Source organism: Myotis daubentonii, chromosome 3 (assembly GCF_963259705.1).
Source record: "Myotis daubentonii chromosome 3, mMyoDau2.1, whole genome shotgun sequence".
Lineage (NCBI taxonomy): Eukaryota > Metazoa > Chordata > Mammalia > Chiroptera > Vespertilionidae > Myotis > Myotis daubentonii.
Window position 1 is genome coordinate 164,940,352 of NC_081842.1, and position 26,573 is coordinate 164,966,924.

At 41.5% G+C, this 26,573-nt stretch overlaps 1 protein-coding gene across 1 annotated transcript in view; it reads left to right on the forward strand.

The window, feature by feature from the left end:
• SLC44A5 (solute carrier family 44 member 5) overlaps positions 1–26,573 on the forward strand; it is a 124,426-nt gene that overhangs the window by 39,800 nt on the left and 58,053 nt on the right. The window contains exons 3-5 of the mRNA XM_059686222.1: positions 413–486; positions 13,904–13,988; positions 25,311–25,395. Of these exons, the coding sequence (XP_059542205.1) occupies positions 413–486; positions 13,904–13,988; positions 25,311–25,395 (244 nt within the window). The remainder of the gene's footprint in view (positions 1–412; positions 487–13,903; positions 13,989–25,310; positions 25,396–26,573) is intronic.

Genomic DNA, 26,573 nt, shown 5'->3' on the forward strand with positions numbered 1-26,573 from the left:
GGAAATAATTGAAAAAAAAAATATATATATATATATATATATATATATATATATATATATATATATATATATACCATGTGTTGGGGAGGCATGAAGATGAAAATCATAAAATTAAATAGTGTAAATTGCAATTTCAAATAAAAACATTATTACTCAGTGTTGGTGTACTCTCATCCCTAAAAACATTTTACAAATAAAAACCAAGAAAGAATAAATACTAAAAATTCTGGGGGAGTTTCTTTCATCATGGAATTATGACCCCTTTCTTGCTGCTTTAGTCTTTAATTGCAGAAACACATGGGATCCATCTTTTAGAATTATTGGATATCAAATGGCATATCATTATATTTTGTACAGTAAATAAGAAGTCATCTTGGATCCCTTTTAATTCTAATTTTTTTTTTCTCTTTAGGGGTTGTACAGATGTTCTGTGCTGCATGGTCTTCATACTGTTCATTACTGGCTACATTATTTTAGGACTTATAGGTGAGTAAATACAGGTATAAAAGATATTAAACATTTGTTAATGGAATAACTAAGTCAGTGTCACACTTTTAACATTAATCAATTTCTTCCCGAAGCATCTTATTATTGATTGTTGACTTTTTACCAGGACTCACTGGGTAGCAGATGTAATGAAAAATAAACACAAAGTAGTTTATTTCAAGGAAATCTCAAATTAGTTAAATAAATCCTATATAATAAAAGCCTAGTATGCAAATTGTCCCCTCAACCGGGAATTGTCCGGGAGATTGACCAGGGGGCGGGGCCGGCTGGGGGAAGGGAGGGAGGCTCCAGCCAGTGGTGGCAGCTGCTAGGGGCCCTACCAGTGCACAAATTTTGTGCACTGGGCCTCCAGTACAATTACAAAGAAGGAAGGAAAAGCTTATGGTTTCTTTTTAATCATTTTTATTTTTGAAATTCTATTAAGCAGCTTATTATGTTCATGTTGCTATTTACTAAGAAGAACTAGGGCCTAGATAGTTTAGGTAATATATAAACTTTTTTTATAAGAAAATTAAAAAGAAGGGACATTTTTTTAAGGATTTCCAAAATATAAGAGAATATGCATAGGTTATATGCAAATATTACCCCATTTTATATATGGCACTTGAGCATCAATGAATTTTGGTAAGCATAGGGGTCCAGCAAGCAATCCCTGTGGATATGGAGAGAAGACTGTGTATTATGATAATAGTAATAAAAAGGGGAGTTTGAAATGTAAAAAGAAATTGATAAAGATATTTAATATAATTTCAGTCTTCTTTCAAAGAGGGTTATTTTGTGATATGGTGAAATCTAAATGCCATGTAGGGGAATAAAAAAGAAAAAAATATTTTATCTGATAATGCATAACATGTAAGAAGTCTTATTATTCTTGCCTACCAGAAAGAGATATCCTGTTGTTTCTTATTAGGTTAAAAATTTTTCTATGAAAGTAAAAATAAAGAGGAAAAATACAGAGTTTCTTTATTTGGATTTTTAAAACACTACCAGTGGGACTGGTATGAATATTTTCTGTAAAAAGGTTTTGCAATTGCCTGTGAATTTATCACATTTTCTCCCAGAGACTCTAAGTCCTTTATATGTTGATCTAGGAAACTTTAACATATTATTAATAGGATGGGAGCTATAAAAGTCAGATAACAGTATACATATAATAGTATAATCATATTCTAGTGTGAATAACTAGTGCCTGGACTTAATGTGGAATGTGTTAGCAGAAAGAAAACTGGGCCTGCCTAGGGAACAATGGAAAATACTCTTTCCTGCTTTTCAGTTTTATCTTCCAATAAGAGACATTTTTGAGAAAAGCAATTGAAAGTAATTTCCAGAAGATCATCTCAGTAATACCATGCAAAAACTACTTAGATTTGGAGAATTCAAAAGTAAGGCAGGAATATAAGGAGAAAAAGAAGACTAAAGGAGCATAAATCACAAAACTAATATACTCTAAGCCTTTAGAAGATTTCTTTAGTATTTCTTTAACCATTTTAAAGTCTAAACATCAATGTAGCTATAGCACAATACATCATCCATAAATTTAATGTTATAATAAAATTAATTTTCTTATTCTACAACTAAAGGAATGTTAGCTTCTCTAACTTTGGGACACATCTTGTTTGTGTAATTTATTTTGTTTTTACTTTTTGTCATAGAATTGAAATTCATTGCATAAGAGTAGATTTGAAGTCAAGCAGATGTAGGGTTTCCTCCATTTATTTGGTAGAACTGGGCTAGTGTCTTAACCTCAGTTTTCTTATCTGTAAAATATAGAAACACTATCTACTTTGCAGGGCTATTGTGAGAACTAAATGAAATAATATTCAGCTACACCAATAATGCTACATAACAGTACTAGACAGTAGTTCGTTTCCTACTGTGTGGTTCTGAATTTTAATAAACTGCCTTAAAATATAATTTACTCTATTATTTCTATATAGCAACCCATAATTTTGGTTATTATAGTTTGAATGCATACGAGAACTTCATAAGGATCTTATACTGTGCCCAGAATCTTTTTATTAGGAGGCCTTATGGCTCTCCTCCATGTCTCAGAGACACTCTGTTATCATCCACAGAGAAATTCCTTTCTTCCTTACCTGGGGCTGGGAAAGCCACTGCCACTCCCTGTCCTGTGGAGACAGGAGAGGGAAGCACTGGGAGTGCTACCATTATTCCCCCTGGAGCGTGATAAGAAATTCGCCTTTTTCTTTAAGAACTCCTTATCAGTTTGTAAATGCCTTAATCCACATGAAATTAGAGGATAAACGTTCCTCATGCAAAACTGGATTAATTTAGTGATTCTCCCAAATTAATCCTGAGGCCACTGATCAAAATGAATGGCTCACCAAATTTACTAAATATACATGCTATCTTTACCTGAACTATAATAGCTTTACTAGTTTGTTTCTAAGATAAATTTAACTTTTTGGTTATATCTAAAATTGGGCTGAAAGAAGAATGAAGGAAAACAATTGGTCAAGTTCCCAGGAATATGAAGAATTTTTTCACATAAAGGAACATGTACCTTTTCCTGAGGAAAGATGATGCTAAGACCGTGTCACTGATAGTATATAGTTTGGCATCTTTAGCCATTTTGTTGGATCAGGACCTTTTTTAGGCCTGTCTTTCATCCATGTTTTGCAATTGGAGAGCTGTGTTTCTCACAAATTCTGTGGAAAAACTGATTTTTGCCCTTATGTGGAATATGGCCAGCTAGCATGCAACAAAGGCACTTGACATTTGACTGATGAAAAGCAGAACCTCTATTCAAGTGGGGAAGTGGAGTGTGAGTAGAAGGTAATCAAATCTCCTTGAAAGATCAAACTAACATTTATGATAATAGCCCTCTTTTGTCCTACTTCACTGATGGTTGCTATTCAATTATTTGCTAACTAGAAAAAAAGAATAGGAATATTTCTTATGCAAATTGTTCCTTGCTGTCCTTGTGCTAACATTATATATGCAATAATAGCACAATTTTAACAGTCAATAATTTTTTTTACTTTTCAAATGGATTTCCAATTGAATGAGTTATTTCCTTGTTGCATTTAATGAGAAAGCACTTGGAGGGTCTAAAGTTTGTTTTGTTTTTAATTTTTCCTAGGAATAATTATTGCTCTTAGTTGAGACAATAGGAAGTTAACAAAAGAAGTAAATTAATGCAAACTAAATTAGAACTCTGTCATCATGCCGAGAGCAGCCCAAGCCACATGTAGAAGCCACCTGTAGGGGTCTTGGTCAGCAGGCTCACTGAGCTCCAAGGGATAATTGCCATCAGCCCCGTATGGCTTTCGGATGATTGAAGCCCCAGTCAACATCTGACTGCATGAGAGACCCCAGGGGCCCAGCGGACGCTTCCCCAAATGTACGACTCCCCAAATCATGAGCAAAATAAAATTGTTGATTGGGTGTGATGGGTGCAGCAAGAATAGATAAGCAGAACAACATTTAGTACCTGCGTAATAAGATCTAAAACATGGATATGGTTTTGAAATCAGGTTCAGAAGCCAAATGGATTGTGAGGAGACTGTCGTGAGAGTTTAAAGGAAAGTGAGGAAAACAACTGGAAACAGAAGGGAACGGAACCTTATTATATACTGGTGAAATATTTGGCACACTGTTGCCAATGGCAATATGGGAATAGGAAGTGTGCCCAATGGGTTCAGTGATCTATCTAAATAGATCAATCATCCTTAGGAGAGGAACCAACCCGTAGGAGCCTCATCTACACCTAGACCTGACTTAGGTGAGGTGATGAGATCCAGACCTTGAGCCTGGCTCCACTGAGCTCCCAGGCATAATTACTTTTATTGGAACAATAAATATAATGAAAAATCATGAAAAAATCATTATATTTATAGGTAATGAGAACTAGTGTTAAAGTCCTTTTGCTTTCTTTACAAGTATATAATTGTTTTCAAATTAAAATACATATTTACGCTTCTTTTTGGCTTAGAAGTCTTCATTTTAAAAAGCAAGCACTTAGTTTTGACTGTTTTTTGAACATATTTCTTTGTGTTGAGTGAGATTTTTACTGTTGTATTTTGCTGAATACATGAATTCCAGATGATTTCAAGTGGAATATTGCTAGCTTGAGAGTGACTGATTTGTGCTCAAGGACACGACCCCAAACTCACCATTGGGCGGAAGAGGCCACCTGTGAAATGATAAACAACATTTCTTATCCAGGCAACCGGATACAGGGTTGCTTCCAAAAATGCTCCCACAGCATCAGTGTCATCAGCACAGATTTCCAAATTCGGTATCATGTGTCCTATTATCTGCTTCATTGCATTTGTAAATTGCTTGTGTTAAAAAGCCATAAGCACAATTTGGCGGGCCTGTTCCTCACATTTTAAAACAGTTAAAATGTACCTTTAAGGGATACAAAATAATGATTTGAAAGCCAACATTTCCGGACGAACACGTGGTTTGGGAATGCTTTAGCTGCTCCAAACAGATTTGCAGTTAATTTTTAAGTGTCAGTGCAAGCAGTTGGCCTACTCCCATTTTCTCCTCGACAGAGGGCTCTTTAACTGCTACCATTTCTGACTCAACCTCAGAGCACAACAGGAACATGCTTTGCAAATGTTTGAAAATGAAAGATGATTCCAGATAATTATACTTGCCCCTTGCACTTGAGTAACATACATTTCCTTAGTATGAGTGAAAGGACAATTTGCCTGAATGAAGTTTTTACCCATCTCTCACCAATCTTTTCTTATCTGCGATGAATTACCCAAATAGGAGTGTTTTACAAATAATTTATCTTCTCTCTTCTCTCTCTCTCTCTCTCTCTCTCTCTCTCTCTCTCTCTCTCTCTCTCTCTCTTTCTCCCACACACACATATCCTCTTCACTTAAAGTGGTCTTTTAAAGTTATTCTTAAAACTTAGGAAGTTAAGGGGATAAGATGATCAGTCCTGATTGGTACTGACTGCTGTGTAACATTGTCACTTGGTTTACTCACCAATAACCAGGCAGTTTCATTCTAGAGGCTGTGCTCATTACTACCATGCAACCCTGCCTTGTATTTACTAAAGAAGATACATGGGGATTCTTTAAATAATGAAGGTCACTGAGAGGGAAGGGGCTGACCAGAACCCCATGATATGCTGGGGTTCTGGTCAGCCACAGCATATCGTGTGCTAATGTTTTTTTCTTCCTCCTTCCACTCCCCCGTCCCCGATTACACAGAGTTGGCTTAAAACAGCACTAGTGGAATAAGTGAAAAGCAGGTTTTCTTTCTTCCTTTTTGTTTTTCAAGAGGAAGGGAGAGAGAAACATCAAAGTGAGAGCATAACATGAATCAGCTGCCTTCCGCATGCCCCCTACTGGGATTGAGCCCGTAACCCCGGTATGTGACCTGACTGGAAATAGAACCGCCAACCTTTTGGTGCATGGGAGGATGCCCAACCAACTGAGCCACACCAGCCAGGGCAAAAGCAGGTGTTCTTTTGCAGGCAAATATCACAATCTGATAGCTGCAGTTTGTATGTGTCATTGTTTACATTCAGTAATTGCTTGCAAAATTAGCTTCTATTATGTACCCACTAAAGAGAGAAACACATTCTTTATGATAATCCACAACTACTGATACAGGTTTGGTTTTTTTCTCAGTTACTGCTTATATAGAGAGTAAATGAAATTATGTCAGATAGTATCTCCTCTGGGCTTTTTCTGGCCAGGAAGGTCCCAAAGGATTTCATGGATCTTTTGAAAAAGATATGTTTACTATAGTAGATAATACTAATGAATATTAAGTGTAACATTTTCAGATATAAGAAATTAAATCCATTTTTTTGGAATGATGAGAGCTCTTCCTTCAAGCAAGGGGGTGTTGCCACTTCTGTAGCTACTATACAATTAAGCAAATAAACACTGAGATGAGTGACACTGGGTGTGTGATGACCTTGAGGTTTTCAAGGATAATTTGAATAGGAGAAGGACCTACCTAACAAAACCCTTTTGGTGGATTGCAGGGTTGGCACTGACAACAACATTATGCTAAAACAATCTTCCTGTTGGTCATTATAGAAAATAACTTAAGATACTGCCTCTCTGTGCACCAGCCTGTGTATGCACCATACTGGTTTCCTATCTGTCCCCAGCACCCATCACCCCCACCCCTCACAAAGCCTTTGTCCATGTGTCCTTCTCATGGAGGCTTCCTTGAGCCTCCATTCATTTTCCTGCATTAGTTCTTCAGGGACATCATCCCTGACCTCCTTCACTTGGTCATTTGCCTCTAAGAATTTTTGTACCATGTATTGCTCCTTATAGTGTTTGTCAGAATTGTAATTTCACATTTGTTTGTGCAATTAATTCATTAATATTAATTTCCCCTAAAAGACTCTAGGCTCCGGGAGAGCAAAGACCTTTATATACCCAGCATCTAGCAAGATCCTGACATATAGTAAACACTCAAACAATATTTGTAGAATGAATGAAGAAAAGGATGAATACATTTCTGTCCTTATTATTTCCAATTATGTCTTAACTTCTAAAAGAAAAAAAAAAACCCTATCTTGTAATGTGAATAAAAACCTTGAACAGGTTGTTAATAGTAATAGACTAATATCTAATTAGAATAGCTGGAAAAAGAAGTATATCAAAGTAATCAGCATGGAGTCAGCTTGCTAATAAAAGAACAAAGATGTAAAAAACCTAATTAAGTTTCTTGGTTTATCTGATTGTCCATTCCTTTTAAATTCTATGTGTGGTTTTTAAAATTTGTTTAAAAAATGCTTTGTCCCATCTTTTGCCTCCTACTCTAACCCCTCCTATTTCACAGACTCCAAAATTAGAATGCACATCTTTCTGCTTTTTTTTTCTGTCTCCTCTGGTAGTAAATTCTGACAAAAGAGAATCTGAAAACCTTATTATCTCTTGTTATTTTTTGTTTGTTTGTTTGTGTGCTTTTCATAAAGTCCTGTATGTCTCGCTGAATATATCTAACATGCTACCCTTGAAGAGGCTGGTCACTTGTTCAGAATATAGGCTGGTATTTTTCATTACCTTCCCCCCATCTCACTCTACCCCACTCTTTACTCTGCTTTGTCCCTTGACAAACTGGCATAGACTTTATAAGAATTACACCAACAGGTCCTCTTGTCCTGTGGCTTCTGTTTGGTTTGGTTGGTGAGAAGTGCTGACAATAGGTTGGCGGGTAGGAGAATGAGTTTGTGGAATTTGTTCCTCTGGCTTACTTGCTGGGATATCTTTCTACCTAAGGCTCCAACCCCTCAGTCAGTCAGCTCTTTCTACTTGTCTTCTCTCTGGACACAGATAACTCCTTCCACCCTGAGCCTGAAAACGGCACCCTACTGTTGCTAGCCTCTGTGCCAACTCTTCTTTGTTTCTCAAAACTCTACCCATCTTGCTGTAAATATTTATTTATGAAACTCTCTTTAATTAATCTGTGTGAGTACAACATGTGTGTCCTGCTCTGACCCTGTTGTATTCTGGAAAATAGCAACCCCACCTTGAAAGGCATTGCTTCCTAAGGAGTGCATTAATCAGATCTTCATATGGAATCCTACAGTTCCATAGGCTAGCTGCTTCGGGGTGATCAGATTCAGTGTGACCCTCTACTGCTAACAGTGTGTCACATAAGCAATGGTAGGGGCCAGGTCAGCTTTTGTGAATAAATGTCCATGCTAACAAAACTCAGTCATAGCCTTCAACCCTGTTGTCATGATTACTTTTCCACAAAATCATTGAACAAGTACTTTTCCAACTGATTAGTAAAGGATACCTCTATAGAAGGATCTTTACTAAGCAGGCATGTAGACATGAATATTTTAATATTCTGAATTCATTTTGAGGTTGGCCCTTCTAGTTATTTATCAAACTCCCTTGCCATTCATTGTCTAATATTTTTATTTTCCAGTCTATGATATTTTGGTCAAACAATTGGCCTCTGTCTATGAATAGATCATAGGCAGGTCATTTCTTCTCCCAGTAAAAGTAGGTAACTAGAAAAATGTTCCAAGAGCTGTGCCAACAGATCTTCCCTAGACACCTATAAATCTGGTTTAATTTTATTCCTTCCCAGTCAACTGCTCATAGCGACCTTTCCATGCACCATAGGTATGTGCTGAAGCAGTGCCCCAGGAGTCAATACACTATTATTGTGAGCAATCTGTGAATGAAATTGTCTTCTGCCTTTATGACCTTCACAAGCATTGAATGAATATACCACTTCAGCTCCCCAATACTGTCGTGCCGCTGGGCATGGCCAACTTTAGGATTGATGGATCAGATAACATCCGGTTCATCCGGGGCTTCTTATGTCATTGAGTGGTCATTCAGGGTCCAGGAGCTACTTCGCAAAATAATTTATTTGCTGAAAGAACATGAATTTTCTCCAAAACCCTAGGGACCTCCAACTGTGATTCCCTAATAGGCATTTACCACAGGCCCCATACAGCATTCTGCTCTCTGATAGAGATTTTAAGCTCCATTGAGTCCATTCTGCCATATAGAGCTAGTGGCAGAACTGCTTGTACAGTTTTATCTGAAAAGCATTTTATTTCTCTGGGTCATACTCACATCTGGGAGGCAATAAGTGTTGTTCTTCTCTCTTTATAGCAGCAGATGCAAGGTGCAGAGCTTATCATTTACTTTGGAGGAGATATCACGACTGGGCTCCTCAGGTCTTCATTGGAAGACCACTGTATTTTCATGAGATATATTTTTCATCCATGGCATACATGGTTTCCTAAGGTATCAAGATTACATGCTATTTAATACTCTCCAGATCTTATCTGCATCAATGTGAAGAATCTCTGTGGTATCCTGTGGAGTAAGTATATTATCAACCTTTACAGACTAAATTATGGCAACGAGCTAGGAAGTCATACAATGTTGAGGGCAGATAGTGACGATGCAGTACTCTCCCTGCCAGGTGAAAGCAGGTGCCCCTGGTATTTTCTATTTATCAGGAATGGCAAAGCTTTTGTTAGAAAAACTGTTGCATCCAAGGTGGCAGAGTCTGCTTTTATTTGTTTTAGTAGAGAGACTATAACTTAAAAAGCATCTAAAATTAAGGTCATGGCTTGGTTGAGTTTAAGAGAATGCGATATCATTCTTCAGAAACCATCTTCCCTCTGCACTGACCAATCAGCGTGATAATAGTTCCCTTAGGGAGAATGTGTTAATTATGAAACAATTATTATAATAAATATGAATGTTTTTCTCTATATCCTCAGTCTTTGTGTGTCTATCACAGGTAAGGCCTAATAAATGAGTGACTCAATGACTAGGAAGATGATGATAATTCAGTATGAGTGATGAGGAGCTTGACCATATTCTAGACTGGCACTTTAAGATAACACTGTCATGTTAACTTTCTTTTCAGAATTAAAGTAAATAGATATCAGATACTGTATAATTGGTTGGGCCCTAAGGAGTAGTTTAAATGTTATGATACTGTTAATCACCTTATTTGTGGAGAAATATTCTAGAGCAGATCTGTCCATGAGAAACATAATGTGCATCATGTGTAAGTTGAATTTCTAGTAGCTCTATGTAAATAAATGTTTTAAATATAAAATTAATTTTAATAATATATTTTATTAACTACAAATATTATTATTTTAAATGTAATCGGTACAAATTATTGATATTTACGTTTATTTTTTGTTCACACACTTTAAAATCTGATGTGCACTTTGCAGTTATAGCAGATCTCAGTTCAGATGAGCCACACATCAGTGCTCAGTAGACACAGGTGGCTAGTAGCTATCTTAATGGACAGCACAATTCTAGAAGTTCCATGAATAGAGAAATTCCAAGAAAAGGAGTAAAATGTGAGAGGTCTCTTAGTTTAATGTAAAAAGCCCCTTAGTTTATTAATGGACACAATAACTGTTGCTGCACATCTCTTTTTTCCTTTTTTTTCTGTCATATTCTTCCAGTAGAGGTGGGTGAGATATATGCTTGGCAGAGCAGATAAAGGAAACAAAATACCCTTGACTGAGGTGACTTGGTTGTACTGGCCCTTGCAGCTCAAAAGCAGACCATCTGCAGCACGACTTCTGTGCCAGAGGCTGCATGGAGAGAGGTGTAGCAGCAGCTATTACACACAGCCACCTGCCACACTTCCAAACCACAAAATCAACAAAGAGCATTCCTCCCCTGACACTTCTATCTTTGCCCGAGGCATCATACCCTTCCCAATCACTCTCCCTCCTCAGCCAAGTACAAAGCTCTTTTCAAATGAGAGGCTCCAAAAGTACCTGTGTCATCTCCTTTCCTACCATCTGTGCCCAACATACTGCTGACCCTCACATAGCTGCTCTCCTTGTTGTCCCACTGTGAACAAGCTTTTTGCTAGTCTATCCTTTAGCAGCAGCATTACAGCTACTAGAGTCTAGTAGTGGTTAAATCGTGGGCCTGGGAGAGCAACACACCTAACTTCAAGCCCTGTTTATGCCTCTTGAAAGCTGTGTGATCTTGAGAAGTAAATAAAACTCTGAACTACAGTTGCCTATAAAGTTAGTTATCTACTTCATAGGATTATTGTGAGACTGATATAGAGTTACTGTGAGACTCAACTGAGACAATGGGTACAATGCATTTAGCATACTATCTGGCACATGGTGAGCAATTAATTAATCGGAAACTCGCATTTTTAGACTATTTCCTCAATCTAACATTCTTCCCTACTCCTGGCCACCTGTCTAAATCCTGGTAATTTTTCTGTATTTCTCAGGTTCCACTTCTTCTCTAAGCCTTCTACAAACTTGATTCTTTCCTTTTAATGTGTTTCTTGAGAACTCTGACATAAACAATGCTGGGATTAACCTCTAGTACAGGATACATACCTGTCATGTCTAATTCTTTGATTGAGGACAAAAAGAACACACACACGCGCGTGCGCGCACACACACACACACACACACAGTATATATGTAGTAGAAGCTGCCGACACCCCACTCCTCATCCCCTTGGCCCTTCTGAGTTGGCTTGCAGCCCACTGGTTCCTCGGAAGGTCCCCAGCAGGCGGGAGTCAGTGCTGCCCACAGCAGCATCCCACTTGTTAGCGTGCCCTTTACTGCTTTGCCTCCTTCCCTGGATCACTTTTCTCACAGCCATGTAAGCTTCCTGGAATCACTTCTCAAATTAACTATTTGCATCAAAGTTCTCGTCTCAATGTTTGGTTTTGGTGAAACCCAGATAAGACAGGAACTAACATGACCGACTTCACACTCTATGTCAGGCATTCTGCTTTCACCATCTTTCATATTCTCCACATTCTTATGAAGCTGGGTATTCTTATACCCATTTTATGGTTACAAATTAGAAAACCAAGACTCAAAGCAATTTAGTGACTTGTTCAGGGTCATAAATATATTAATTAGCATATCCAAATGCTTCTTTAGGTGCTCATCTCCAAATTAATAATGGTATGGAAAAGAAATAAAACATTTCAGGATAAAGTTAAACATATTATAGAAAATAAAGTCAGGTAAAAATTAGATCTTATTCCTCAGTTTAGCCAAAGTGTGACAAACTAAGATTTAAAACTAAATTTAATGAAATCATGTCTGGAGACATAGATGTTGAACGCTTAGATGTCATTTAAACGCCTTATTTATAGTCCACTTTCTTTATTCTGGGAAATAAAAGTGGAAAGATATGGCAGTGGAGTGATGCCCAAATGAGTCAGATTTTATAAGAAGCTATTAGAAGATGAAATTGATTTGACCTCTAGAACATTTGAGAAAGAATTAGACAAAGGGGACTTTCCTGGGTATTTAGAGACTAAAAGGAAAGGCTTAGATGGATGAGAAAAATTGAGAAACATTTCTCTACCATATTAAAATTCTCATTCAGAATTGACTTCTTTAATCTTTCTAAGTCACATTGTCCATGTATATAAAGCTTATTGAATTATAACATCAACTGTCAAACCCAGTGAATGTGGGTAAGGAGGTAGCTGGGAAAATGTTAAGGGAAGCAAAGGACAAAGAGATATGTTGTCCATATAGAGACAAGTATTAGCTGACCAATGCATTTCCTAGAGTTTTAAAATCTATCTTAGTCAAATTGGAGAAGTTAGAAATAATCAGTTAGAATTAGGGACTATTACCCAATTTAGTTAATGCATGTTATTTTCTGTGGTTCTGTAGTCTAGCTGTCAAGTAAAGTTTGTACTTTTTGGAAAATCAGATTGATGAGTTTGTATGAGCTAGAGCCAGGGTCTTCAGAGAAAATAGAACTGAGTCTTCAGTTTTCATGAAGTTTTAGAACACTTGATATTTATAGTAAGCCTTGAGATTATCAGACAGGGTACAGTAAATCTTTATTATGTACTAGAGGCCCAGTGCACAAATTCGTGCACAGGAGGGTGGTAGAGAGGGGAGAGGGGTCTTTCAGCCTGGCCTGCACCTTCTCGCAATCCGGGACTCCTTAGGGGATGTCTGTCTAAACCGGCAGTTGGATGTCCTTCTGGCAATCCGAGACCGCTAGCTCCTAACTGCTTGCCTGCCTGCCTGATGCCCCTAACCACTCTGCATGCCTGCCTGATCACCCCTAGCCACTCTGCCTGCCTGCCTGATCACCCCTAACCACTCTGCCTGCCTGCCTGATGCCCCTAACTGCCTCTGTCTGCCTGCCTGATGCCTCTAACTGCCTCTGCCTGCCTGTCTGATGGACTCTAACCACTCACCTGCCTGCCTGATCACCCCTAACTGCTCACCTGCTTGCCTGATCACCCATAACCACTCACCTGCCTGCCTGATCGCCCCTAGCCATCTCTGCCTCAGCCCCCACCACCACAGCTTCGTCTGGAAGGACGTTCAGAATGACATTCGGAAGGTTGTTTGGCTGTCCAGTCTAATTAGCATATTATGCTTTTATTATTATAGATTGCCTGTGAAGTTGCTACTGTTTGCCTTTTTTAATGTCACATGAAATCATAAAAAAACCTAATCATTTTGAATTGGGCATTATAGTTTCCTTCCTTTAAATTTTTAAGTGTTTTCACTTATGCATAACCCAAAAGAATGACATCACATTATTTACTGTAAATTTATTAGCTCTGCTATGAAGTCATTTAGTTTTGAGCTCTCAAAAAAAAAATGACTTCAAGCTTTTGTAGTGTGCCTCTAATTCACATTTTAATAAATGTCATTTTCTAAGTGCATTACCTCATGCTTTGGCTTCAATCCAGAGGAATACCGAGAGAATAAGAGAAATGTGCTTTCTGACTGGTTCATCCATATTTTATTTTACTTTTCATTAAGAAATTACTCTTTGAAGGAAATCAATAATCGTCTCTGACTGAGGGGAGAGGTTAGAATGTTGCAGTGGTGCATTCTAATTTCTCACGTACACTGCTTTCAGCCAGCTGTTGCTGATAGAGTGCTTGTCCTTTCTCGTTCCTGCAGCCTGGGTACATGGCGACCCCAGAAGAGTGGCTTACCCTACAGACAGCAAGGGCCACTTTTGTGGCCAGAAGGGCACCCCCAATGAGTGAGTATGACCACCTTTGCTTTGTCTGATTTTACTGTTTAAGCTACAACCTGGAAACCACGTTTGCATTTATCTTACTGGACTTCTTAACAAGATTGAAATTCAAAAGGAAGGCCTTCCCTCCACGTTTTCCTCAAACAGTTTATAAGCAGTTGGAGAGTTTCATACTATATGACGTAAGGCAAGATGTCACTATTATACAGCATTTTGTTAGATTGCATGAAGATGTTGCTTAATGAAAATATAATGGTAATGGATGAGTTGGACCAGTGATTTCATCAGAAGCCATATTTTAAAGTGCCTTATGAAATGGCTTTTGGAAGGCTGAGTTCTGAGTAGCTGTTAAAAAGCTAGAGATTAAAAAGCTGTTGTTAGATTTGTGTTTGCTGTAATTAAATCACTCTGATAAATCACTCCCCCTCTCAAAGTGAGGAGCCCACCCAGAAAGTCCTCTATGTGTGGTAGACTTTTCAAGGCAATGACCTTAAGTAGCAGAAACAAGCAAGGACCAAGGTTCCATCAAATTCCTTTCCAGTGTTAATTGAAACAGAAAAAGTGTTTTCTTTTATTTCTTTACTTTAAGAAAGCAAAACAAAAACATAAATCTCACACTTTAAGAAAATTTTGCCTTCTTTCCCACTAGTAATTGGAGTTGTTACTAGATCTGGTTCTTTATAACCAATTCAGTTTCTATAAAAGCTGGTACTGAATGGATAAAAGCCCAAGCAACAACAGTCCCTGTCCCCCTGCCACCACCAACAGCAAATAAGGCTCAGAACGCTTTGGTGAGTTTCCCACCCACAACTGTGGAGCTTATTATTTGAGATACACAGATTTTAAAAATAGATTCAGGAAGGTGTTAACAAAATTCATAGAGTAGAATTTTTATAGACAACCAAGAGAACCTAAAATTTGGGTGGGAAGGAGACCCTCAATCATGTCAAGTTGACAAATTGACTCCAACAAAAGGTCTTCGTTGCCTATTAGAGACGACTAGACTGAACTCTGATCTAGGGTGGTAATTCTTATTTTAACCTCAGCAACTAAAAACATCCTAGGCAATGACAACAGACACTTCACCCTATGAAGGACAAATAGAGCACCAGAAGGTAAAAGTAATAAAAATCTCTAAGTCTCTAGTTCTGTAAAATAGGCAATTTTTAAAGGTCTCCTATAGCGATAAAATTATTTGCCGATATACATGTGATTTTATTTCTGGGCTCTCAATTCTGTTCAGTTGGTCTGTGTGTCTCTTTGTCCACCAGTACTATACTGTTTTGATTATTGTAGCTCTATAGTATAATTTGAAGTCAGATGGTGTGATACCTCCAGTTTTTTTCAGTATTTCTATGGCCATTCAGGGTCTTTTGTGGTTCCATACAAATCTGGTGATTTTTGTGTTCTATTTCTTTAAAAAATGGCATTGGTTAAGACCTGGGGTGGGGGCTGGATCGAGAGGGTAAGGGTGGGGGAAAGGAGGCCATCTGTAATACTGTTAACAATTAAAAAAATATACAGGGTGTTTCAAAAAATGTATACACACCTTAACAGCTAAAGCTCAATTTTGAAAATGAAATGTGTTTTAATATACACTGCCTTTATAATTCCAAATGTATCTACATTTTTTGGGACACCCTATATATAAAAAACATTCTCATCACAATAAAAAATTCTAACTATGTGAAGTGATAAATGTTAACTAAACTTCTAGTAATTACTAGGTCCCTGGTGCATGAAATTCGAGCATGGGGGAGGGTGTCCCTCAGCCTGGCCTGCATCCTCTCCAATCTGGGACCCCTCGGGGGTCGCAATTCTAGGACTGCTGGCTCCTAACCACTCACCTGCCTGCCTGCCTGATCACCCCTACCACTCTGCTTGCCGGATTGATCAACCCCAACTGCCCACCCCTGCCGGACTGATCAACCCCAACTGCCCCTCTCCCCCGTTGACCTGATTGCCTCCAACTGCCCCCCCGCCCCGCCGGCTTGCTCTCTACCAACTGCCCCCCACGCTGGCCTGCTCGCCCCCAACTGTCCCCCCCTGCCAGCCTGCTCACCCCCAACTGCCCCCCGCCAGCCTGTTTGCCCCCACCTGACTCCCTGCCGACCTGCTCGCCCCCACCTGCCCCCCCCCCGCCAGCCTGCTTGCTCCCAACTGCCCCTCTCCACTGGCATGCTTTCTCCTAACTGCCCCTCCGCCAGCCTGCTCACCCCCAACTGCCCCCGCCCCGCCGGCCTGATTGCCCCTAACTGCCTCTGCCTTGGCCCCGCCCCCATGACTTTGTCCGGAAGGTCTCACAGTCTAATTAGCATATTTCTCTTTTATTAGTATAGACTAGATGCCCGGTGCACAAAAATTTGTGCACTCGGGGGGCTCCCTCAGCCCGGCCTGTGCCCTCTTGCAGTCTGGGACCCTTCGGGGGATGTCCCTCTGGCAGCCCAGGAGCCCTCGGGGGATGTCCACTTGCCAGCGGGGAGCAGGCCTAAGCTGCAGTCGGACATTCTTAGCACTGCTGACCAGGCAGGAGAGGCTCCTGCCACCACCGCTGTGCTTGCAGCCATCAGTGTGGCTTGTGGCTGAGCAGAGCTCCTCTTGTGGGAGCGCACTGACCACCAGGGGGCAGCTCCTGCATTGAGTGTCTGCCCCCTGGTGGTCAGTGTGTGTCATAGTGACCAGTCATTCCCAGTCATTCTGCTGTTAGGGTCAATTTGCATATTACCTTTTTATTATATAGGATAGAGGCCTGGTGCACAGGTTGGGGCTGGCTGGTTTTCCCTGAAGGGTGTCCTGGATCAGGGTGGGGGTCCCGCTGGGGTGCTTGGCCAGCCTGGTGAGGGGCTGAGGGCTGTTTTCAGGCTGGTCAAGCCCCCCAGTGGGGACCCTCACCCCATGGGGGTGTGGTCAGCCTGGGTGAGAGGCTGAGGGCTGTTTTCAGGCTGGCCACAGCCCCTTCAGGGTCGGGGGGTCCTTCTGGGGTGCCTGGCCACCCTGGTGAGGGGCTGAGGGCCGTTTTCAGGCTTGCCACACCCCCTTCAGGGTGGTGGTCCCCACTAGGGTGCCTGGCCAGCCTGGGTGAGGGGCTGATGGCTGTTTTCAGGCTGGTCAAGCCCCCCAGTGGGGACCCTCACCCCATGGGAGTGTGGCCAGCCTGGGTGAGGGGCTGAGGGCTGTTTTCAGGCTGGCCACAGCCCCTTCAGTGTGGGGGTCCCTGCTGGGGTGCCTGTCAAGTCTGGGTGAAGGGCTGATGACCATTTTCAGGCTGACCACGCCTGCGGGCTGGAAGCAGATATCTGGGATTTATTTATCTTCTATAATCGAAACTTTGTAGCCTTGAGCGGAGCTCAGGGCCAGCCAGGGAGGGCAGGAAGCTTGGCTTCCTCCATCGCTGGGGGCAACCCAAGGCTCCTGCTTGCTCCAGCTCCGTGGCCACCGCCATCTTTTTGGCAGAGTGACAGAGTAAGGGAGTGACAGTTAATTTGCATATCACTCTTTTATTAGACAGGATAGAGGCCTGGTGCACTGGTGGGGGCTGGTTATCTGCCCTGAAGGGGGTTTGGGATCTGGGTTAGGGTCCTCTTGGGGGGTGGTGCCGGCCTGGGTGAGGGGCCTGGGGTCGTTTGCAGGCCGGCCACACCCCCATCGGGGAGAGGGTCCTCACTGGGGGGCATAGCCAGCCTGGGCGAGGGGGCTAATGGCTGTTTGCAGACTGGCCATGCCCCCATCGGGGTGGGGGTCCCCACGGGGGGGTGTGGCCAGCCTGGGCAAGGGGCTGAGGGCCGTTTGGGGGCAGTTTGCAGGCCGGCCAAGCCCCAGACTTTGTCTGGAAGAATGTCCAGAAGGTTTTTGGAAGATCTCCTGGTCTAATTAGCATATTACTCTTTTATTAGTATAGATTTGTACATATCCTATCTAATAAAAGAGAAACATGGTAATTGGCGTACGACCCCTACCCTTCCCATTGGCTAATCAGGGCGATATGCAAATTAACTGTCAGCCAAGATGGCGGCCGGCAGCCAGGCAGCTTGAAACTAACATGAGGCTTGCTTACTTCAGTGACGGAGGAAACCAACGTTCCCTGCCTGCCTTGCAGGCCTCTGAGCCTGCAGTTTGAAACAATTTAACAAATATAGAAGCTAAAAAAAAACCCAGAAACCAGCTTTCAGCGAGCTGGGATCTCAGAGCTGGAGTCAGAGCTGGAGTTATACATTGTTTTGAACCGAAACAAACCAGATACCTACTTTCAGCAGCGGAGGCCTAAGAGCTGGAGCCTCAGAGCTAAAGCTGGCCCAGAATTTAAAAAAGAAAAAAGAAAAAAGGAGCGGTTGAGAGCTTCCGTCACCCGCCAGCCTGAAAACAGCCCTCAGCCCCTCACCCAGACTGGCCAGGCACCCCAGTGGGGACCCCCATCCTGAAGGGTGTGTGACCAGCTGCAAACAGCCCTCAGCCCCTCACCCAGGCTGTCCAGGTACCCCAGTGGGGACCCCCACCCTGAATGGCGTGTGACCAGCTGCAAACAGCCATCATCCCCTCACCCAGGCTGGCCAGGCACCCCAGTGGGGACCCCCACCCTGATCCAGGACACCCTTCAGGGCAAACCAGCCAGCCCCACCCATGCACCAGGCCTCTACCCTATATAGTAAAAGGGTAATATGCCTCCCAGCACAGGGATCAGAGGAGCCTAGAGGCCTCCCGGCACCGGGATCAGCGTGACAGAGGGCAGCACCAAAACCCCCTGATCGCCCTGCAGGTCTGTTTGTGACAGGGGAAGGCGCCCCAACTTCCTGATCAGCCCTGCTCTGTGCCTGATACGGGGGAGCTCCCCAACCTCTGATCGCCCTGTGGCTCTGAGTGTGACAGGGTGCGGCGCCCCAACCCCCTGATGGGCCCTGCTCTGTGGGTGATAGAGGGTGGCGCCACCCCCCCCACCCCCCGCAGGGGCCCTGCTCTGTGTGTGATGGGGTAGAGCCATAACCTCCCCATCGGCCCTGCCCTGAGTGTGACAGTGGCGGCGTCCCAACCCCCTGATCCGCCCTGCTCTGTGTGTGGCAGGGGGGGGCGCCCCAACTCCCGTATCGGCCCTACTCTCTGAGTGACGGGGGAGCTCCTCAACCCCCTGATGGGCCCTGCTCTGTGCGTGACAGGGGGGAGCTCCCCAACCCCCTGATGGGCCCTGCTCTGTGCGTGACAGGGGGGAGCTCCCCAACCCCCTGATCGACCCTGCTCCGTGCATGACAGGGTAAGGAGCCCCAACCCCCCTGATGGGCCCTGCTCTGTGTGTGACAGGGGGCAGCGCCCCAACCTCCCCATCGACCCTGCCTTGAGTGTGACAGGGGGCGGTGCCCCAACCCCCCAATCGGCCCTACCCTGAGCATGACTGGGGGTGGCATCGCAACCTCCCAATCCGCCCTGCTCTGTACATGACAGGGGGCGGCGCCCCAACACCCAAGTCAGCCCTGCTCTGAGCCCGACCAGGGGCTGCACCTAGGGATTGGGCCTGCCCTCTGCCACCCGGGAGCAGGCCTAAGCCAGCAGGGCGTTATCTCCCGAGTGGTCCCAGACTGTGAGAGGGCACAGGCCAGGCTGAGGTTTCCCCCCCTCCCCCCGAGTGCACAAATTTTTGTGCACTGGGCCTCTAGTATATATATAATCATTATGTTATACATCTTAAACTAGTACAATGTTATGCATCAATTACATCTCAATAAAACTGGAAAAATTAAGTAGTAACTAGACAATAAAAAAAAGAAATCATAGATTTCAATCTAGCATGTTTGGAGCAGTGTGCTACTTTAAGAATAATGTCTAATGCTAGCAAACCCACCTGAACCATTACACTCACCCCCTCTATCTTTTCTCTAGTTAGGTTCTGGCACAAAACCTTGATGTATTGTCTTGGGTACTTAATCACTACCTGAATTACCCTGATTATAAATTTGTTGACTTCTTTATCTCCCCTTACTAGAACCAACATTTTTTAGGTCAGGGGCTTCCTCTGTCTTTTTTACTGTTTGTATCCCCAGCCTCTGCAACATTGGCATTGTTAAATGAATGAGAATAAAGGGGTAGTACAGATAAGAGAGTAATTTGTTCCCAAGGTCCGTGTAAAAATCTTATCAAATTCATATAACAACACTGCCAAGTGGACATCATCATTATTTTTCTCATTTAGAAAATTAGGAAACTGAAATTCAGAAAGGTTAAAGTACTTATTCAGGTTCAACTGACTACTAAATGGCAAAAATAGCATGTTCTAACCCCAAATCCTGTACTCTTCAGGCTGCACATTGATAGATTGCAGTGACTTTGGTTTTCTATGTTACATGTTTAATCTAGTCCTAAAGATCGTAAACATAAACTGGCAAAAAATGTCATTAAATTTAAAAAACACACAAATTAATGAGAGAGAGAGAGAGAGAGAGAGAGAGAGAGAGAGAGAGAGATTCCATTTCAAAATGAAATGCATTTATCAGGATGTGTAAGCAATTTAGGCACCCCAAACAATTTAGTCCAGAAAATTCTTGTTAGTCTTGTAACAATTAGAGTATTTGTACTTGTTAGTGTCATGAAGTACTTTAGCCCCTTGATTCTCAACTCTCAAAGACATTTCTTGTAACTGAGCTGAAATTCCATGTTTAGAGATAGTGTGATAGTATATGCGATGTGGAGGTTGGCATTTTTTTTTGTTTTATTTATCCATGCCTAACCAAAAGGAGAAACACTGGGTGTTTTCTAAACTGTCAAACAGATAAAAGAGAACCCTCAAGAGAAAATGGAGTGCTTTGTTGATGTGTAACTTTTTCTGCCTTTTAGATTTCAGAGAAGTTATTCATGATACTTGGGGGTGGTCCTTTTCTTCGAATTTCCACTAAAAAGTGAGAACTCAAGTGATTTTGATGCCACCTTCTGGCTACTACGAAAACTTCAGCTTAAAAAGAGCCCTTGCTGGTTTGCCTCAGTGGATAGAGCTTAGGCCTGCAGACTGAAGGGTCCCGGGTTTTGATTCTGGTCAAGGGCACATGCCCAGGTTGTGGGCTCGATCCCCAGTAGGGGGCTTGCAGATGGCAGTTGATCAATGGTTCTCATTGAGAGAGATTGGTGTTTCTATCTCTCTCTCCTTCTCCCTTCCTCCCTGGAATAATAATAAGAAAAAAACGATTGTGTTAAAACAACTTTGAACATGTTCTGAAGCAGTCCAATTACCCAATCTGCGGTCTTCATATAGGGAAACAGGAAAGATGAAGAGGGCACAGGTCTTCCATATAAGTTTTGTATCATTTTGGCATCTAAGTGAAACAACATGTCCACTCTTACTAAAGAAAGAAGAAACAGGTCTCTCGTGTAAATTTGCTCTACTGCTGTGTCAGTTTTCCAGAGAGGCCTCTGTTCTATGGGGTGAGGGGGGAGGGAGTGACAGCTGTTCTGGCTGCCAGATTTCAGGAACTAGAGGGTTGCTGCCTGTCAGACATCGGCTCTCAAAATGCCACAATATGAAAGGTTGTAGGCTGGGGTGCCACATCCCACAGAAGCCCGTGTTATTCCCAGAAGGTTAATGGTTAATTCAACAAAAGAGGCCTCTATTTTGGCCTGTTTATTTATTTAGTTATTTACTTACTTACTTACTTACTTACTTACTTACTTACTTACTTATTGTCTGGATGCTGGAATTCTCAGTGCACATGTATGGGAGAAGCATAGAGGTGCTGATTTGCACTATAGATCTGTATATAAACTTTCCGTTAATCTTCTGTTTTTGGCCACATTTCTCTTAATTCTGAGTCCAACATATCTCATTATTTCTAACAGGCAAAATAATGTCCCACCCTTTTTGTAGCCTCTCTGGTGCATCCATCACTCCACACACTCTCATATGCTTTTCATCTTCCCCAAATTGTTGAACTCTCCTGTATAATTATGAACAGACTCCATCCTCCGCACCCTTACCTGGAATGGTGAGGGTTTTTTTTTTCCTGTTTTTACTTTTATGCTTTTATTTTCATGAGTCTTGGGAATGAAGGAAGATGGGCTTAAGTGCATGGACGATCATTTTAAGTGAGTAGTTTGCAGTTGCTTCTATTTTGCTGTTTCTTCTTTTTTAAAAATATATTTTTATTGATTTCAGAGAGAAAGGGAGAGGGAGAGAGAGAGAAAGATCAATGATGAGAGAGAATTATTGATTGGTTGCCTCCTACACACCCCACACTGGGTATAGAGCCCACAACCTGGGCATGTGTCTGACTGGGAATTGAACCATGACCTCCAGGTTCATAGGTCGATGCTCAACCCCTTTAATTTTTGCTGTTTCTTGGTGGAAATATAATTCAAGTTAAATGCTGAGTGGCTTCCTCAGTCACTCCCACAGAATTGCTCAGCTGCAACCATCACCATATACTTTGTACCTAAGCAATCAGAGATCCACTGACATTTAAGGCTACCAATAAGGCTACAATAGAACAACTACAAATTTGTTCTGAAAAAGTAAGGATTTTAAGATTTTGAAAAACACTTATCGTGGAATTTGTCTCATGTATTCTATTACATTTGGTAATTACATAGAATGGGCTGAGTGCTAGGCTAAGTGTTAGCAAAGTAGAAGAATAAAGATGAATAAGGTATAAACCTTTCCCTGGAGGATAGCACAATCCAGTGAATAGCTTGAGTTTATGTAGCATTTTGCAGGTTATAAATCAATTTTACCTATGGGGTCTCTCGACACTTACTGATTTACCATTCACAGTTTTAACTACTCCTGAGAGACTCCAGTGATCCATGACATGCATTAATTTATTCATTTGCTGAGGTACAAATTGGAGACACATACACCACGAGGCTGTGTGGATGATATAGCTGCTCGGTGGTGGAAGAGCCCAGCTGACTCTGTGGAGTCCTGAGCAGCCTTGTATGTGTTGTGCATGAATTTATAACCCGGTCTTGAGCCATCTGAACTCGAGGGGATTACGAATAAGAAATGTGTTTATTTTCCCCCGTCATTGCGTTTAACAATGTCCTTTCACATCTCACTTTTCACTCTAGTATCTCAGGTGCTTTCCCGACACTCTGTTGTTAAAAAGTTCAATGTAGTCTCATGTACAACGTGAATCTCAGATCTTCCACTCCTCCAGCTCAGGTTTTAACTCTGGAAGGGAACTTAAAGTGGAAAGGAGGGCCTGGTCTACTATTTCCCTTCTCTTCCCTCTCTTCTGGTTCTAGCTCTTTCTTTGTGTTGTGAGGGGTGGAAGAAGAACGAGTGTCTGTCACTTTTTTGGTCACTGTCCTAGTCCCATATGGTGTTGCTACTGCTACTAAGATACAACTAACTAGCCATCACACATTCTCTTTGAGGTAAGCGCCCAATGCCTGGCTCTCTCATGGTGTCCAAGTGGACATTCTCTGGAGAAGTCCTCACGGAATAGTTCTTTGATTTAAGAGATCAGCTTAGCTTGCCCTCCTCCCAACCCCTTTAATTTTATCGTTCATGATTCACCTCCAGTCTCTACCAGGATAATGCAAGCCCATATATTTGACTGGGCATCCTCCCATACAGGCTACTTCACACTCCCCTTTTCCTGCCCCACTGACTTTTTTCAGCTCTCTATGGTCCCTTAGGGTCTCATTTCTCACAGCTAAAATGGGCACAGAGGGCTTTCTTGTAAGTCTGCAACATAAGTGGTGTTCAGTTGGAAAATGAGATGCACATCTGTCCTCCCTACAGGTACCTCCGTCTCTATGAGAGTGTCTCTCAGAGCCCTCTGTAATTTGGCACTAGGAAGAAACATTCACCCTATCAATGAGGAGAGGATGGAAAATCCTCTTAAATGTGATCATTGTATCCTTCCAACTCCACTGTCTGCGATCCACCTCCTTTCCCCATGTTTTGCTTATGTAGATAGGAGCAGGAAGGGGGTAGATGTGATACAAGGGTCTGGCCCACATTTTTTTTTTTTTTTTTTTTTGTGGAGAGCTTTCTTTGTCCTGAGATTTGGATCCTAGTTGATAATTCTGAGTAAGTCATAAAAGTATTATTCAACAGCCTGTTATATATTTTATGTTATGTATGTAGTCACATTAATTAACTGGGGACTTGATAAGGTGCTAGGAAAATTCTCAAATTTTTAGGGTTTCTCTCAAGGTGTGGTTTACATACCACCTTGATCTGAATCTACTGGGGAGCACTGGGAAACAGATCTAAATTCCTGGGATGCATACCCAGAGATCTGGGCTCTCAAGGTTTGAGAAGGAGTCAGGAATCATGATTTTCAACAACCACCCCAGGTTTTACTGATGCATAGTCAAGTTGGACAAGCTTTTGTCCTGAGTTCCCTACACATTATTTTGTGTCCTGCCAACACCACTGTGAATTAGATAAGGCTGGTGTTATTCCACTATACTGCTGAGGAAGTTGAGATTCAACTGGCCAATGTGGCTCAGTTGGTTGAGCATGGTCCCATGCTCCGAGAGGGTCGCTGGTTCTATTCCTGGTCAGGGCCCATACTGAGTTGCAGGCTCAATCCCCAGTAGGGGGCTTGCAGGAGGCAGTAAATTGATGTTTCTCTTTCTCTCTCTCCCTCCCCTTCCCCTCTCTCTAAAATCAAATAAAAAACATATTAGAGAGAGAGAGAGAGAAAGAGAAAGAACGAGAGAACCATGGCTTGCCAAATGGCAGAATAATGCTTCACTCGGTGCTAGTGATAATGACTATCAACTTGTCCTATCACTCTGCCGCTGACCATAATTTTTAACACAAAGGAAATGTTACTCTATTTATATTTTTTTTTTCAGATTACCAAAGTAATACATGTTTATTTTAGATCCATAAAAGTATAAAAATTAACAAAACAAATATAATTTCACAATTCAGATATAATTTGTTTCTGCATATCATGTTATACCTATCTTTTCAAAATGAAAATAAAGTCATATCTTAATACTCTTTAGTAACATGATTTCTAAAATTAATATATTGGGAATTTCTCCATCCATGGAATATTTTCTTCAACATTATATACAGTGACAATGCGTTTTCCATTTTATGGATGTAGAATTTTTTATTTAACCAATCCCCTATTGATAGGTGATTTGATTATTTCAACATTTTACATTACCAATGTTGCTTTAAATGTTAGGCAGTTTAAAAGGAAATTGGAGATTGTATTGCAGCTATCTAGAGAAAATGAAGTCAATTTTAAAGGTCATATTAAATTAAAAGTGTACAGAGTCTGAAGTGATATGGAACATTTCCATAGTCACTAGAAAGATTATTTTATGTTGTTGTTTTTTTAATTTATCATTAATGTTTAAAGTAATACAGATGATTTTTTTTAACAGGAACAAGAGCATTTTGTTTTATTTTAACCTGTTAAGCTGTACCAGTCCCTCCGTGATGATAAACCTACAGTGCCCTACTACACAGGTAAGGAAAACAAAAAGAAAAGAAAAAGCCTCATTGGTATTGTAAGCAATTTTGACCATTCTTGGATGAAAAAATTCAGAAATTTCATTTGAGTTTTCTGTGTATGTCATGATGAATGTATGGAAAGTGGGAAGACATGAATATGAGCATATGTTTGTTCATATGCAATCAAAATGAAGCAAGGATTAATCACTTTAGTATTGCCAAAGAACCTTGGTGATTATCTTGTCCAACCACCTATTTTTTTAAAATATATTTTTATTGATTTCAAGGATAAAGGGAGAGAGAGAGAGAAGAAGAGAGAGAGAGGAACATAAATGATGAAAAAGAATAATTGAATGATTGATTAGCTGCCTGCTACACACCCAACACTGGGGATGGAGCCCGCAACCCAGGCATGTGCCCTGACTGGGAATTGAACCATTACCCCCTGTTTCACAGGCTGATGCTCAATCACTGAGCTACCTCAGCCAGGCCACCTATTTTTACAAATGAACAAACTACAGCCCAGAGAAGTGGAGGTATTTTTCTCCAGATTAGTATTACAAAGAGTAAAGCTAGGAACTGTAAGTAATAAACCTCAGTTTTTCATTGACTTAATGAAATCAAGTTTCTTTTTAGCCATGGAACAGAATAAGACTTAGTGGCCAATGGGGATTCTTCTCTAGGCTTCTTTCATCTGATGGCTCTACCATTCCCTAAGTCCTCAGCATCTGCACCCAGCTGCCAGAAGGAAACAGAGAGGCTGGATAAAGCACCCCTGCTCTTAAATGCCTTGGATCAGAAGTGTCACACAATGCATTTCTACTCATATGCCAGCAACCCATTAGTTTTATATGTTCACATCTGATTCAAGAAGAAAGGATTCAAGCAAGGTAGTTGTGGGCCGAACAGCCTTCTCTGTGCCATGAAACAAGAGGCTCACATTTCAATGAGCAGTTAGTTGTGTCTTCATAGTTAAACCCTCTGTCCTCCAGGAGTCCCATATAGCACTGTCTTTAACCCAAAGTCCCGGATCTGTGGGTGATGCAGGTCTCAACACTTAATGCACAATGGGGTCGGGACTAAGAAAATTAGAGTACAAACTCTCATCAGAAAGGAAGGAATGATAAATACACTGGTGCATGGAGGTAGGGAAGAGTCCTTTATTCGACGTGAATTGTGTTCTTTGAAAGGAG